Genomic DNA, 14,697 nt, shown 5'->3' with positions numbered 1-14,697 from the left:
TGATGCTTAAATATATACTTTTATTCGGTAGTATAACAAGACAAATAAAAAAGTAAATAATACCAATGCGAATAACAGAATTGGAAGGGACCTTGGAGATCTTCTAGTCCAGCCCCTATATCATTCCAGACAAGTGGCTGTCCAGTCTCTTCTTAAAAGCTTCCAGTGATGGAGAAGCCACAACTTCTGGAGGGAAGCAGTTCCACTGGTTAATGGTCCTCACTGCCAAGAAATTTCTCAATTCTAGGTTGCTTCTCTCCTTGATTAGTTTTCATCCATGGTTTCTTATCTTGGTTTCTGGTGCTTTGGAGAATAGTTTGACTCCCTCTTCTTTGGGGCAGCCCCTCAAACATTAGAAGAGTGCTATCATGTGACCCCTAGTCCTTTTTTTCATTAGACTAGACGTATCCAACTATTCATATGTTTTACCCTTCAGTCCCCTAATCATCTTCGTTGCTGTTCTCTGCACTCTTTCCAAAGTCTCAGCACCTTTTTTTATATCATGGTGGATGCAGGATTCCACGTAGGGTCTTATCAAGGCTTTATAAGGTGGTACTAAGACTTCGTGTGATCTTGATTTGATTTCTCTGCTGGTATGAGAATGATAATTACAAGTGAGACTAAAATGAACTAAAAGTTCCAAAATAAAAACGAATTTCCTATAGTCATATAAAACATGCAACTAGTTCAGTCTTTTGAAATATTTTTTAAAGCTGGACCATCTAGAAAGACCTTCTCCATCTTATTATTATTTTTTTGCATAATAAAACATATCTAACGAACATGCTTTTTTCTCACCTGTGTGGAATGATTCTCTTCACTTGAACCCCAGGTTCTTCGTGAAGGATCGAGTGCCATTTTTTTCTGCAACATTAGCAGCAATTACGTAATATAAATATAATTAAAAAAGAGGGGGGGAGGTCTTTGAAATCCTGACCACCACAGGATGGCAGCAAACAGTCATGTGCAAGGATCCTCCAGATTTCTGCAGTGGGGAGTTTATAATTCTTTATAAATAGATAGTTGATATCGAAGAACATCTCTAGCTAGCTTCCTTGCCTTTTTGGCTCCAAAATCTTTATACTGATGCTGGGGCTACCTGTTGCTGCCCATATCTTGCCCCTCTGGGATTGCATTCTTAATGAAATGTAATAGAATAAAATAGAATAAGAGATAGGCTAAGATAGAATGGAATGGAATAGGGATAGGGATAAAAGAGAAGAAGAGAAGAGAATAGAGAAATAGAAGAGAATATAGAATAGGGAATGAGAATAGAATAGAATATAGAATAGAATAGAATAAAATAGAATAGAATATAACAGAATACAGAATAGAATAAGAATAAAATAGAAGAATAAAAATGGAATAGAATAAAAAAAATAGAATAAAACAGAATAGAATAAATATAGAATATAGAATAGTACAGTATAGAATAGAATGCAGAATATTAGAAGAGAAGAGAGAGTGTAGAATAGAATAGAATGGAATTCTTTATTGGCCAAGTGTGTTTGGACACACAAGGAATTTGTCTTTGGTGCAAATGCTCTCAGTGTGCATAAAAGAAAATATACATTCGTCAAGAATCATCAGGTACAACACTTAATCATAGTCAAAGGGTGCAATAAGAATAGAATAGGAATTAGAATAGAATAAATGTTGGACGAAGAATAGAATAGAATAGAATAGATGTTGGATGAAGAATAGAATAGAATAGAATAGGAATTAGAATAGAATAGAATAAATGTTGGATGAAGAATAGAATAGAATAGAATAGAATAGAATAGAAATAGAATAGGAATTCTTTATTGACCAAGTGTGATTGGACACACAAGGAATTTGTCTTCGGCCTATAAGCTCTCAGTGTACATAAAATCTATAAGTGATAAATCATGATCATAGTCTTAGTGATAGTCTCACTCCGAAGTAAACGCGCAAGGAGCGATCCAGAGCCTCCCGGTCCTTCAAACCGGCTCGCAGAACCGCCGCTCAGCAAAGCTTGCGCGGATTTCCAACCCGGGCTCAGCGCCTGCGCAGAGCCGTGCGCTCGCCCCCGTCCCTCTCCCGAAACCGCGCGCGCGCACACACACATATACACATACATACATACATACATACATAGATAGATCGTGGCTGCTCCCTCAACCTGCCGCCCCTCCCTCCTCCTCCCAGTTCCGTGCCGCTCTTTCCCTCTCTCTCTCTCTCTCTCTCTCTCTGTTCCCACACCCCTCCCCCGCGGCCGGCTCCTCCCCTCGCGGGGCTGTTCCGCTGCCAAGGGCCTCTCCGCCCTCCGCAGCGCTACGGACCCAAGATGGCCGCCGTGTCAGTTTGGGTCTTCGTTGCCGTCTGGCCTGAGGCGCCCGGGCTCCGCCTCTCGTAGGCCCCGGTAAGGCTCGGGCGCCGCCGCGGGGTTCCGCACGGCCCCCGGCGGGGAACGAAGAGGCGGAGGGGGCCCTCTCCGGCGGGGAGAGGAGGGAGGAGGAGGAGGGTGGCGGGGTGGGGAAAAGGGAAAGGTGGCGGAGCGTCGGCGGCGCGTCGCCTCAGCGCCGGCGGGCGAGAGAGCGAGAGAAAGGGCCCTGCGCGGGCGGGCTTCTGGCGTTAGGCCCCGCGGCCTGCTCCGGCGCTCGCGCTTCACGCCGGGCCTCCTTCCCCCCCGCTCCTCCTCCTCCTCCCCGCGGCAGGTGCAAGCAGGCCGCCTTTCGCCGAGAAGCGAGCGACCCGCGCGGGCCTCGCGCCTCACGCCGAGCCGCCGTCCTCCGGGCGCCTGGGCAGGCCGGAGCGGGGTTAGGCCTCTCTCTCTCTCTCTCTCTCTCTCTCTCCTCAGCCGGGGGCGGGGGCTCGCTCGGGCCGCCTTTTCCCGTGGCAAAACCCCGCTCCTCTCCCTGGAGGACGCGGGGGAGACTCGACCGCCGGAGCGGGCTGCTTCGTGCCTCCGGGCCGCGGCCCTCCGGCCTCCCCTCCTTCCACAACCAGGGCCTCTCCGGCAAGCCCGAGTCCGTCGCCCCCCCCCCGGGAAAGGCTTTCCCCCTTCTTCTGCCGTCTCCTCCGCCGAGACGATATACGCCCGCTTGGTTTGAAGGCGGGAGGGAGGCCGGCCTCCGTCCCGTCCAGCCCCGCCGCGGGGAAGCCGCTCCCGGCCGCGGCCGCCGCCGCCGGTCGGTCAAGAGCGGATGGAAAGTTTCCCAGGGAAAGTTACTTTCCCACAGGAGAGGCTGCTGCTGCTGCTAGTCTCTCCCCCTCCGCCGTTGGCCAGCGACGATCCCCCAATTTTGCTCTTCTCTTTACCTCTTTTTTTTCCACCCCCCCCTTTTTGTCTGTGTGGGGATTTTTTTTTTTTTTGCTTTTATTAAAATCCGGGAGTTGAGAAAGTTTGCCGGCTGAGTTGCCTCCCCTCCCCATCCCAATTGATTTGCGTCTATTTAAAAGAATATAACCCTCATTCTCTGAAATATATCGGCTGTGCAACGTTGGCTGTTGCAAACACAACTCTCAGGGTTTTTTGGGGGGTGGTTTTTTTTTTCCTTCTCTCTTTGATTTCTCCCCATCTGGGGTTTGCCTCCCTGGTGTAAATCTGGAGTTTGATAAAGGGCATCTATGCGGCTGCCAAAAGTTCAGAGTTGGTTGGGGTAAAAAAAAAAAAAGAAGAAAAGAGAGGATTGATCATTGCTGTTTTAAGATAACCAGTTCTGAAATGCTTTCAGTTTCAGTTGTGGAACAAGTCAAAGTGCTCTTGGGAGGCAATTGGGGAGGAGGGGTGTTTATAAACAGGGCTGTTTTATGATAACGAATCCTACAATATCTTCACAGATTGTGTTAAGTTACTTAAATCTATGTTTCCCCCTTCTCCTCTCCTTTTCTTGCAGGTGCACAGTTTGCCTGTCAAATTGGGGATTACCAAGCAGTGGAATGAAATGTATTGATACCTTTTTACTTGTGTGGATACGTTTTTTTTTTCCATCCGGGTTGGGCTTTTTTGGAGGGGGAGGCTGTTGGAAAACCGTGAACCAGAAGTAGGAAATACTGATGTTTGTAAAAAACAAGAGCAATTGGGGGCCAAAAACGCATATGCTATGATTAACTGGTCCTCTTTCTCCGATCTTCTGTTTTCCCATTGTGTGAAACTCCTTCAGCATAGGGATAAGGGATAACGACTCTATGGATATAAAGAATTTTTCACCATGGTAAAACTCGCTAACCCGCTGTACACGGAGTGGATTTTGGAGGCAATTAAAAAGGTCAAGAAGCAAAAACAGCGGCCATCCGAAGAGAGGATATGCAATGCCGTCTCTTCATCCCACGGTTTGGATCGCAAAACTGTCCTGGAACAGTTGGAACTGAGCGTTAAAGATGGGACTATTTTAAAAGTTTCTAATAAAGGACTTAATTCCTACAAGGATCCCGATAACCCTGGGCGAATAGCACTTCCTAAACCACGGAACCATGGAAAGTTGGATGGTAAACCAAATGTGGACTGGAACAAACTGATCAAGAGGGCAATTGAGGGCTTGGCAGAGTCTTCTGGGTCATCTTTGAAGAACATTGAGCGTTACTTGAAAGGGCAGAAGGATGTCTCAGCTTTGTTTGCCAGTGGTGCCCCTTCTACCTTTCATCAGCAGCTGCGGTTGGCCATTAAGCGTGCGGTTGGCCATGGGCGACTCCTCAAAGACGGACCTTTGTATCAGCTCAACACGAAAGCAGCCACACACGCAGATGGGAAAGAGAGTTGTGAGTCTCTTTCTTGTCTTCCTCCGGTTTCACTGCTTCCACACGAAAAAGATAAGGTAAGAAGGGCATGCTTGCTGAATCTTTGGCCAGTAGTAATGAAGGATATCCAGGCCTACCTTGAGGTGTGGAATTGTAGAAATGCAACTAGCCAAGCCGTGGGCTGGAATTTTCCACTTCCGTTCTTGGCTCAGAAACTGACTTTCTAACAAGACCTTTTTTCTTTATCAGGTGGTGCCATTCCGCAGCGTCAAGATTGCATATGCATTCTCAAAAGTACTACCTTGCAAGCTTGTTGAGAGGATTTTTGAGAATGCATATGTACATTATCTGAGGTGACATATAATTAAAAAGCAGCCTGGACATCTGATACATATATTTAAATTGTAAATTTAGAATGTTGTTAAAAAAAAGCCCCAGGATAATCATGTTTGAAGGATGGCACAAATCCTAAATTTGTATAGTGCATAATTGTCACTGGTACAGGTTGTTTCATGGGAGAGTAAAATTTGTCAGTGGAAATATTTTGTCATTATCTTATGAAGTATGTGCATTATTCAGATGTCCAGATCCACTCAAAAATAGGGATGGATTTAATATGGCTAGACACACATTTAATTTTTAATATAATGGTACCAATTTGTAACCCCAAACTTGAGACCTTTGGGTGGTAACCCCTGACTGGTTTTAAATGAGCTTTGTAATTAAGTAGGGCTCATTCTGGCAGTACTTGGATTAGAGATCACCAAGAATTTGTGGGGTATAGATTAGATTGGGAAATCAAGATGGTAATTGCAAATCATGTTGATATTGTTGCCAGGAATACTTCATGTTTGTATCTGTATCAAAAATCAAGCTTGACTCATTGGTATTTGCGTGTATTTAAAAGAATATAACAATCGTATCTGTTATAAAATATATATTTGGTGTTTGCAGTTCTTTCCTGCAACAGAACTCTTACCTGAACTCTTACCTTGTCTAGAGTAGTCTAGTCTCCTGCTTGAACAGGGGGGTGGACTAAAAGACCTCCAAGGTCCCTTTCCCAACTCTGTTATTCTGAAACCGCATTTATAATTTTAGGTTAGTCCCTATTTACCAGCAGAATTAAAGATGTGGATTTATTTTCTAACTACGGTGCTTGTTTAACAGCGTGATAAACATACTTTGCTCTGTTCTTCTTCCCTTAGTCTTCGTTGATCCCTTGTCAGTGTTATTCAGCACTTATCATGGTGGTAATAAGTATAGGGCTGTGCATGGCTTCAGGGATAGATCCTAAAAGGTACTTTGGAGCATCAATATTGCACCTGCCTGTAAGTCATAATCTGACATGGTTTTTCTTGGGATCACACCGCAATTGCATAGGGTGATCCTGGGAAAGGAGGCAGTTGATTTAAAGTGTGCTATTACCTACCTTAACAGTGGCATCCAGCTGGAGTATTTCAGATCCAAAGCACTGCACAGTCCTAGTTATGCTAGTTGGATTCCTTTCACTAGTCCTAAAGCTTTCAGAAGGAGGAGAAAATTGGGAGTATGATATAGCAACAAGAGAAGAAAGTTTGAGTGTCGTATTTGCTTGGTGATCCTATAATTCCAATAGAAGTGGTGTAATCGTCTGCAACAGTTAAGGTTGACAGTGAAGCGTCCACAGAAGGAAGTTGGAAAGCTACTCACATTTTTTTCTAAGCCCAAGCTTGTCGGATGACAAATAGTTGGCTCCTAAACTCAGCTCACCTTTGCATTGAGTAAGAACAGTATTGGGCAACCTGTTGGGTAGCAATGTGACCATTTAGAGTCTTGCTAGCCAAGGAGGCAGCTTGTGGCAGAGAATTTAGCAAGCTGGGGCTTCAGTCTCTTCTATCACTTACATGCAGGACGCTGCCATTCTAATGTCTCCTTGATTTTTAAAGTGCTGTTGATCTCCAAATGATTTTCTCTGTATACAGTACGTTGATTATGTTGACAGTTTTAAAGTTTTAAGTCTTGACAGATAAGAATGAAGTGAATGAATCACCAATGTAATGTCTAATAGAATGATATGTATGCAAATATTATTGTCTAACCCTGTTTACAATTTGGGGGGGGGGGTATTTATTTATTAGACTTATATTCTGCCTTTCTCAAGTCTTATCTGCCTGTCTCTTTGCTAGAAGTAGGCAGTGTTGCTTTAGTGTCTATCCTAACTATTGTTACGTTTATTGTCTTGTTTAAATGGAGAAGTTCTATATTTCTGGAAACCTACAGTTTTTTTTAAGGGGAACTATGTTTTATATATTATAGCTTACTTAGTTTTATCTCCTGTATTAGTTGTGTGAGATAGATTGATCTGAGAAAAGTAACCCTATGATTAACGTTAGGAGAATTTTGAATCTAGCTCTACTACTTAAAACACTTAAGCTGTCACACTGTTTTTCTTCTCTGCTGGTTAATTTCCTGCCCTGTGGCAATTAATCCCAAATATTACTAAGGTATGATTAAAGAAAAGTATTAAGGAAGCATGTGGATTTCACTGAACAATTCACCTTGTATTGTGGAAAGTGTTTTGTACTTTGATGCCTCCATCATTCTTTTACATGTTGACACAGTGCCTTTATTCTGTGGCATATTTAACGACTAATTCTGCATATTTGTCTTGATGTCTATACTATTGACACAAGCAAGGTCTACATAATGATGTAGGATTGTAAAATCCCCAAATAATTTCAGTGTCCACTTTTTAGGTGTGCATCTATCCGCTGTGGCAGCAGCCCTGTTTTTTTTTCTAAAACTCTCTTCTCTCTTTTATTTCAGTTCCTAGATAAAGGATATTTATCGTGTTATGTTGACAATCTGAAATTATCTTACAGGAAAGTTTATAACGTTTGTCCCAGTGATTTATCTCTTAAGAAGGCCTAGTTAAGATTTGGCATTGTGATGCTTGCTGTTTTTTTTTTTTTTAATTTAGATCACAGTTTAATATTAACCTGTGATGTGGTTTGTTTTGGTTTAGTGTGTTGTATGACCATAATCACATTGTTTTGTAAACTATGGTTCATGACTTGCTATATTGTACTGCATTGCACGGATCCTACCATTAGGACTTATTCAGCAAATTATTCTTAAAACTATTTCTCAGGCAATATGTGATTCCAGTCTATAGACTATAGGAATTGTTAGCCAGTGCAATCATTAGTTTATATTTCCTTGTTGATTAGAATATAGAGATTTTTCTTTCGGTTATGGCTATCTGGGAAACAAGGGAACGAGTGGAAGAATCTCTCCTCTCCTCCACCAGACCTGTCACTCATCATCATGGAGTTCTTATTTGCTTGTGGGCTACCAGACAAGCAGTTAGAAACAAACCTAGTGTAAACAGATGCTGAGTTCCAAATCCACATCCGAAACAAGTGGCCCTTTATTGAATTCTTTCAAGAAGGCAGCGCTCTCTATACCTCTTAGAGAACTTTTGTTTAGTTTACTTCACTTTATTGTCATTGCACCTTGTACAATGAAATTAAATACCATATTGAATATTTTTGCACGCTTCTTGCTAGTGTGTAAGCAGCATCAGCACTTAATTTATTATCTGTCAGTTTAATTTCCCAATTGTAAGTATCTTGAATATGATGTTATCAATGGAGCATGCTTGTTTTATAAAGTCTAATATAATGGAATAGTCTGAAATCCATATATTTTTATTAACATTGTTTTTAGAAGTCCAGGAAGAGTCTCTTGGTAATATTTTCTTAAAGTCCAGGCCCTTAAACCGTGAGACATAGCAATGGTCTTTGAACAACGGAGCTACCTAGCTAATAGCTTTCATTTCCTGTAATAGTTTTGCTGAGGTGTTTTATAAGGTCTAACAAAGTTTACATATTATAAGTTGCAGAAATACTACTGTTTTGTAAGCTTGCTTACTAAGTACTGTAAAATTTGCAAGTGGTATGCGCAGAACTATTTTGTGTATGTTGGCTGATTGATCAAGTTCTTTTGTAAAATGATCTTGCCATTTTTCAGATACACTTGAATTATCTAAAGTATGACAATCTTGAAGCCTTGTAATAAAATATTTTAAATTATAGCATTCTGAAAGTTCTTGTAGAATAAAAGTTTCCTTATTTTGAAGAGTGATATATGATTCCTTGGGGAAAATCATTTGAGAAACAGTGTGCTCTCAGATATTTTGTGCCTGGTACTCCTTTGGTTTGTTTCTGTTGGAAGTCGTGGTCCATAACAGCTGGAGGGACCGATGCTAGGAAAGTCGAGCAGCTGTATATCCTTACGTTTTGGAAAACCTCTAGAATTGTTGCTCCTAATTCTCAAAGTAAACGTTTTCTTTGGCCCCCAATGCTTCAAAAGAAACACCATTTAGTAAATTATGGAGAATGCATGTTTATATTGGCTAACAGCTCCATTCATTGCATGGGAGCCAATGTATTGTGCCAAGACATAAAGACAACTCTTTGTGATTCAAAATTTAATTGACCTGAAACAGTGGTTAGATGATATTGCTGTGTTTGGATCATTTTATTTCGGTTTAATAACCTCAACTAAATATAAGAATGCCTTCACTCTTTCCATGAACTGGCAAACAAACCAGGAAGTCTTCCATTCCTTGTCCAAGACGAATTAATAAATTATGACTTGCCAGGCAGGACATTAATGCTTTCCCCAGCTTTTAACTGTAATTAAATTCTAATTTAAGAAGTAGAAAATCTTCCGTTTGCTTTCTATGTAATTCGTGCTCACCTTATTTCTTAGCTGTTCATTGAACTGGCTCAACTATTTCCACATGACGTATCGGGACTTCCCCCGCTTTGCTAAACCGGGCGGGGGCGTGGACAGCATGTGATACATCCGGCCTGCGGGCTGCAAGTTTGACAGCCCTGTTCTAGACTAATAGCCATTAATCTCTAGAGCCTGAAACTGCACTGCCCACAAAACCTGTCTTTGAGATGATGATGATGATGATGATGATGATAATGACCCAGAGGAGAATGATGTTTATCCACCTACTATGGAATATAGTCTTTTAATATTTCCAGACTTTTTCAAATAAGTCACTTAAGCAAGCTTCTTTTAGATCCCAGTCATGTCCTTAGACCAGAGGTCTCCAAACTTGGCCACTTTAAGACTTGTGGGCCTCAACTCCCAGAATTCTCCAGCCAGCAAAGCAAAGCTGGCTGGAGAATTCTAGGAGTTGAAGTCCACAAGTCTTAAAGTGGCCAGGTTTGGGGATCCCTGCCTTAGACTTATCATAGTTCTGAAGTCAAAAGATTGACAAAGTCTTGTCAACTGGGCTATCACTAGCAGTTGGTAGAATCATGATTGTCAAAAGAACAAGAAAATAAGAACAACAGTGTTGGTCACTTCTAAGCTGTTCATTTCAGTTTCTATTTGAGCTATTCATAGCCACAACCTCCCTTGAATCAGAATCTTAGCAGTTTCTCCCCAGGAATTTGAAATTAGTGGATGGGGAAACAGGATCACAAGCGAAAAAAGTATTTTTACTGTTCCGTCTCTTGCATTTATATCTCCTCTCCGCTTTTTCTCTAAGCAATGTCCAAAGGAAAGTAAAACTAAGTTTACCATTGTGGGCTGTCAAGAAACTGGGCAGAGGTCTGTTTTGTGGTAGAAGAACTAGGGAAAATTACGTGGGGAAAGATATAGTTTGGTACATGAGAAATTCAGCAATACGGGTAGCCCTCGATGTACAGCAGTTCACTTAGCGATCATTCAACCTTACGACGGCACTGAAAAAAGTGATTTGTGAGCATTACTCACAGTTGCGACCTTTGCAAGCATCCCCATAACCATGTGATCAAAATTCAGAGGCTTGGCAACTGTTTCACATTTATGTACGTTTCTGTGTCCCGAGGTCATGCGAAGATCCCCTTTTGCGACCTTCCGAGGAGCTAAGCCAACAGGGAAAGCAGATTCCCTTACTAACAGCTGCAGTGATTCACTGAACAAATGTCTCGCTTAACAACTGAAATGTTGGGCTCTATTGTGGTTGTAAGTCGAGGACCCCATGCCGGATTTTGTGCACAGCCATTTTAATAGCAAGTAACAGCAGAATTGTAGAATTCATGCATATGAATTGGTGCATCATTTCTATGGTCTTCAAAAGTGCTGAGTAAACGCTTACTGAGTTTCCTTGTACTCTATTATGTCAGTAATAACAAGTTTTCAGCATCAAATCTTTCTTTCTTTCTTTCTTTCTTTTTTTGCTCTTCTGACCTGCCATTTCCAAGTGATAGTTTAACTTAATAGAAAGCAGTTTTGATTTATTGAAAAAAGTTGTATCATTTGACAGTATTTGTACTAATGTTGCAAAGTACCCAACATCTCACTAATCTTGTGGAGAGAACAAAAGATACAATAGTGATCCGTCTGGAGAAGGACTTGGTAATTTATGTTTTTGGCACTCATGTCCATTTGGTTTCAAATCCTGCTGTGTGTAGCATAATTCTCAATGATCTATTCTTAGAACACAGATATTTGAAACAGTACGGTAATAAAATATGTTGATTTTGTAAAACGAATCAAGACAATTTACCATATTTGCTTATCTGAGTTTCTAATGCATACATTTCCTAAACAAAATATAAGATAAAGTTTCATTTGGTGAAACTTTCCAGTGTGGTTTTCTGAGAAAATAGGGTAGTCTACTTCCAGAATATTTTTTCAATGTCTTGATCTCTGCTGGCCTATGATTCTAATAAAGACTGATTTGATTTAATTTCCTAATCTGTAGCCTGGTAGTCTCTCATCTAAGTAAATTCCAGGTCTACCTTGGTTCCATTTTGAGATCACACAAGGTTAGCTAGGCCCTGTTACTTGATACATATGTTACAAATTAGCTGTTACAATTACAATGTTTTTAATAACCACATATTTTATATTTTAAATGAATATGATCTGATTTCTTGTCATGCAGCCCATTTCCGTGATGGCATTACAGAATGTTTATTGAGTGTGTATCTATGAATTAAGGATTTTTGTTTGGTTTTATTTGTGAATCCCAGCAAAATTGCTTACTTAAGTCTTTCACTATGCAAAATTTTCTAGAAGCTTAATTGGGTAAACCAGTGTTTCACCAAAAGATTCTGTGTGTCTGTGTTTTTAACATATTTGTACTCAGCTTTCATTTTAAACCAGATCATTACAAGTTTCTTTTATTGGCTGTCTCTTAAAAATCTGTTTTAATAACCGTTTTTTTATTCATTTTAAATGGTAAGATAGCGCAATGTTATTAAAATCTTCTGCTTTATTGGCATTTTTGGATGGGTTGCTTAGAGCTATTTTAAATGAAACATTCTGCCAGAGAAATCTTCAGTCGTAAGAGAGCATAATTCAAATCATTTCTATTCTTACTAATGAGAGTGGTTTGTAATACAGCTGCAGTTCCTTTTGCCAAAAAGGAGAATAGCTAATACAGCTTAGCCCAGGGAAGGAAGTAAACAAGTTATTTATATCTGTACTTTTAATTCTGGGGATTGCCTCTCTGATTTGACAGGAGAGGTCTTCTCAACCTTTGGACAAAGTTTCCTCGAGACACAACCTGCAATGCAAAATCTGTATTCCTCTTAGCAAGCTCCAGTTGACTCAGTTCTAATTATGTTTGAATAGATATTTATAGACACTAATTCTGGTTTTAGTTTTTGTTGACATAGCGCCTTATCAGCCTCCTCTAACATTTCTTGTGAAAGATTCTAAACTGAAAGGTACTTTTTGTGCGTGTGTTAAACTAGGTGCAGCAGCCAAAGGAAAAGAAACCTTGCACGCTGAGTAGGCGTAGACTAAGAATAGAAGCGACTGAAACGTTAGATGTTTTACACAGCATTTTGAAAGCACTAGTGAGTTGCTTGTTTTCTTACAGGAAAGGCAAATTAGTTGCTGTAAAACAACTCTTTTGTGTTTACCTGCCCTGCCTTATTTAGATTACACATTACTTAGATACCAATTGGTAAAATTTAACAGTCCAAAGTAATATTTTTAGTTGTTTGGAATAGATGGCTTAAAGGACTTGTTTCAGTTTTATAATTCACTTGTTTTCCATTTTTGAGGGTGGAAATTTGGGAACTGAGTTATGGAGGTTCTTAGGTGTCTTAGATTTCCTATCCGAGGTCATGTAAAACCCCCATTCCCAATAGCAGTTGTTCTAAGGGTTCAGTGTGCTCCTCGGTATGATTTTATATACATATGTAGAAACATCTGGAGGAAATAATTTTTGGACCTGAGCTCCTGTGAACTGATGGTAGTTCTTCCTTTTATTAGATCCAGATGAGGAGCAGTGTTTTTATATTTATGCTTATGATTGGTAGTCATTGGGCCAGTAGATCATGCCTCCCTTTTAAGATAAGCTTCATAGTCTGAAATATACCCAGGTTATGTCGTGAATCCTTATTGAAGATGGTTTGTGCTGTCTTATCGGTTAGCCCTGCTACTGGAAAATAGAGCTAGGCCTTGGGGACATCCAATTTAGATTGGATGAATGAAGCTACCTTTAAAAAGGATTCAGGCAGTTTTGTGGGTTTCAAAGACTATTTGCTCCTGTTACGCCATCAGAGATCATGGTATTGCTTGCTTTGTTGATGGTACGTGCACTTCCGTTAGCTTTAGTATATCAGTTTTGACTTTGAAATAAGCTAAGTGTGACAACAAAGTGTGGGGAGGAATTAACAGGAAAAAAAATATCTATGTAATACTTGGATAATCACAATTTATCTTTTTCTCCTATTGGTGTGATAATTTTGTTTGGATTTTCCTGCTAAAATACATTTTTAAAACTGTGATCTTGTTTCAGAAAGCTTTTGATCCCTGGCTTCTTGTCTTGCTTTTTTCTACGGTACCTAAAAAAAAAAGACACTGTCCACCTGGTTAGTACAATTTAATCTGGGATTAAAAACAACCCAGAGGTTTGCAATGTTCTGTTGGAATTTTAGTATTTTTTAAACAAGTAGGACATTAATCTCTAATGGCACGCCTGGAGTAAACTTCTGAAAATCTTCAAAAGACAGGTCTCTTGCTCTTTACGTTGCCATATCATTAATATTGCATTTCCTCCTAAGCAAACTTTCGAGGCAATAGTTAACAAGCAGAAAACTGACATACTGCTTATGGAATAGTTTGTTTTGGATGGAGCCAATATAAAAAAGAAAAAAATATCTTTGGTTGCCGGAGGAGTGTAGTGAGATGAGAGCAGACCTCACACCCCTCTTTAAGCGGGGTGTGTTCCAACCAGAGCAGGATTAGATGAATTGCTGTATTCCAGCTTGTTTATATCTGACAAGGAGAGTCATGATCTCAACAGATGGCCGCCATCTGTGCGTAACTCTGGAAACCTCAGTGCCAGGAAACTAATCTGAATTTTCTTCCCTGGGTTGGCGAACAGGTGAAATGATTCCTAATAACAAACACAATGCATCGTGTAAACGGTATCCACTCACGCGTTTCCATCACAGCGACGAGAAACAAAGCAACAGGAGGAAGCAGAGCCAGAGTTGGAATTTTAAACAAAGAAACCCGACAGACTATTGGCATTTAGTCAGAAAGGCCACAAAGGACCCCATCTAGGTAAAGACGCAGGAGGCTGAGGTCCCCAAAAATGGGCACCGTAGGAAAATGCCTTCATTCGGTTAAGGGAGTCGCTGTAGGAACTGAACTTGGAAATGCTGCAAAGGGAGTCCGATATTAATGGACAAGCCAGCTAGAACACCTTAAACATTTTCCCCCAGTTAAAGCAGTTATTACAGTGTTAATGGACTCTGGTGCGGGCATAAGCTCTCTTTAATAGTCTTGAATGCACCCTTTTCATTTGTGCTTATTAAAGCTAACTAAGTAGGGAGGAGTTAATTGGAAGGCGATTCGTTCAATCTGCCAATATGGGGGAGATTGGCTGCTATAACTTTGTCAGCTATTAGCCTCCAGATTTATTTGCTGGGTTATTTAAGAATGAACAGTATATAGAAAAGCTGTTAATTGCCCTGTCTTCCTCTC

General features: G+C 40.7%; 1 protein-coding gene and 1 long non-coding RNA gene across 2 annotated transcripts in view; one reads left to right on the top strand and one right to left on the bottom strand.

Annotated features, from left to right (window-relative positions):
* Positions 1–985, bottom strand: LOC148125007 (uncharacterized). The gene is made up of 2 exons (XR_015744640.1): positions 799–985; positions 1–590 (listed from the first exon to the last, which is right to left on the bottom strand). It is a non-coding gene; the product is annotated as an uncharacterized LOC148125007 (long non-coding RNA).
* A 1,304-nt stretch (positions 986–2,289) lies between these two features.
* The window catches only part of KAT6A (lysine acetyltransferase 6A), a 59,445-nt gene continuing 47,037 nt past the window's right edge, over positions 2,290–14,697 (top strand). The window contains 2 exon segments of the mRNA XM_026715177.2: positions 2,290–2,383; positions 3,861–4,778. Of these exon segments, the coding sequence (XP_026570962.2) occupies positions 4,176–4,778 (603 nt within the window). The 5' untranslated portion in view covers positions 2,290–2,383; positions 3,861–4,175.

Source organism: Pseudonaja textilis, chromosome 9 (genome assembly GCF_049901715.1).
Source record: "Pseudonaja textilis isolate UNSWEBS1 chromosome 9, rPseTex1.2, whole genome shotgun sequence".
NCBI classification, from domain to species: Eukaryota; Metazoa; Chordata; class Lepidosauria; order Squamata; family Elapidae; genus Pseudonaja; species Pseudonaja textilis.
The sequence above is the reverse complement of the archived record's forward strand: the minus strand, read 5'-3'. Positions and strand labels throughout refer to the sequence as shown.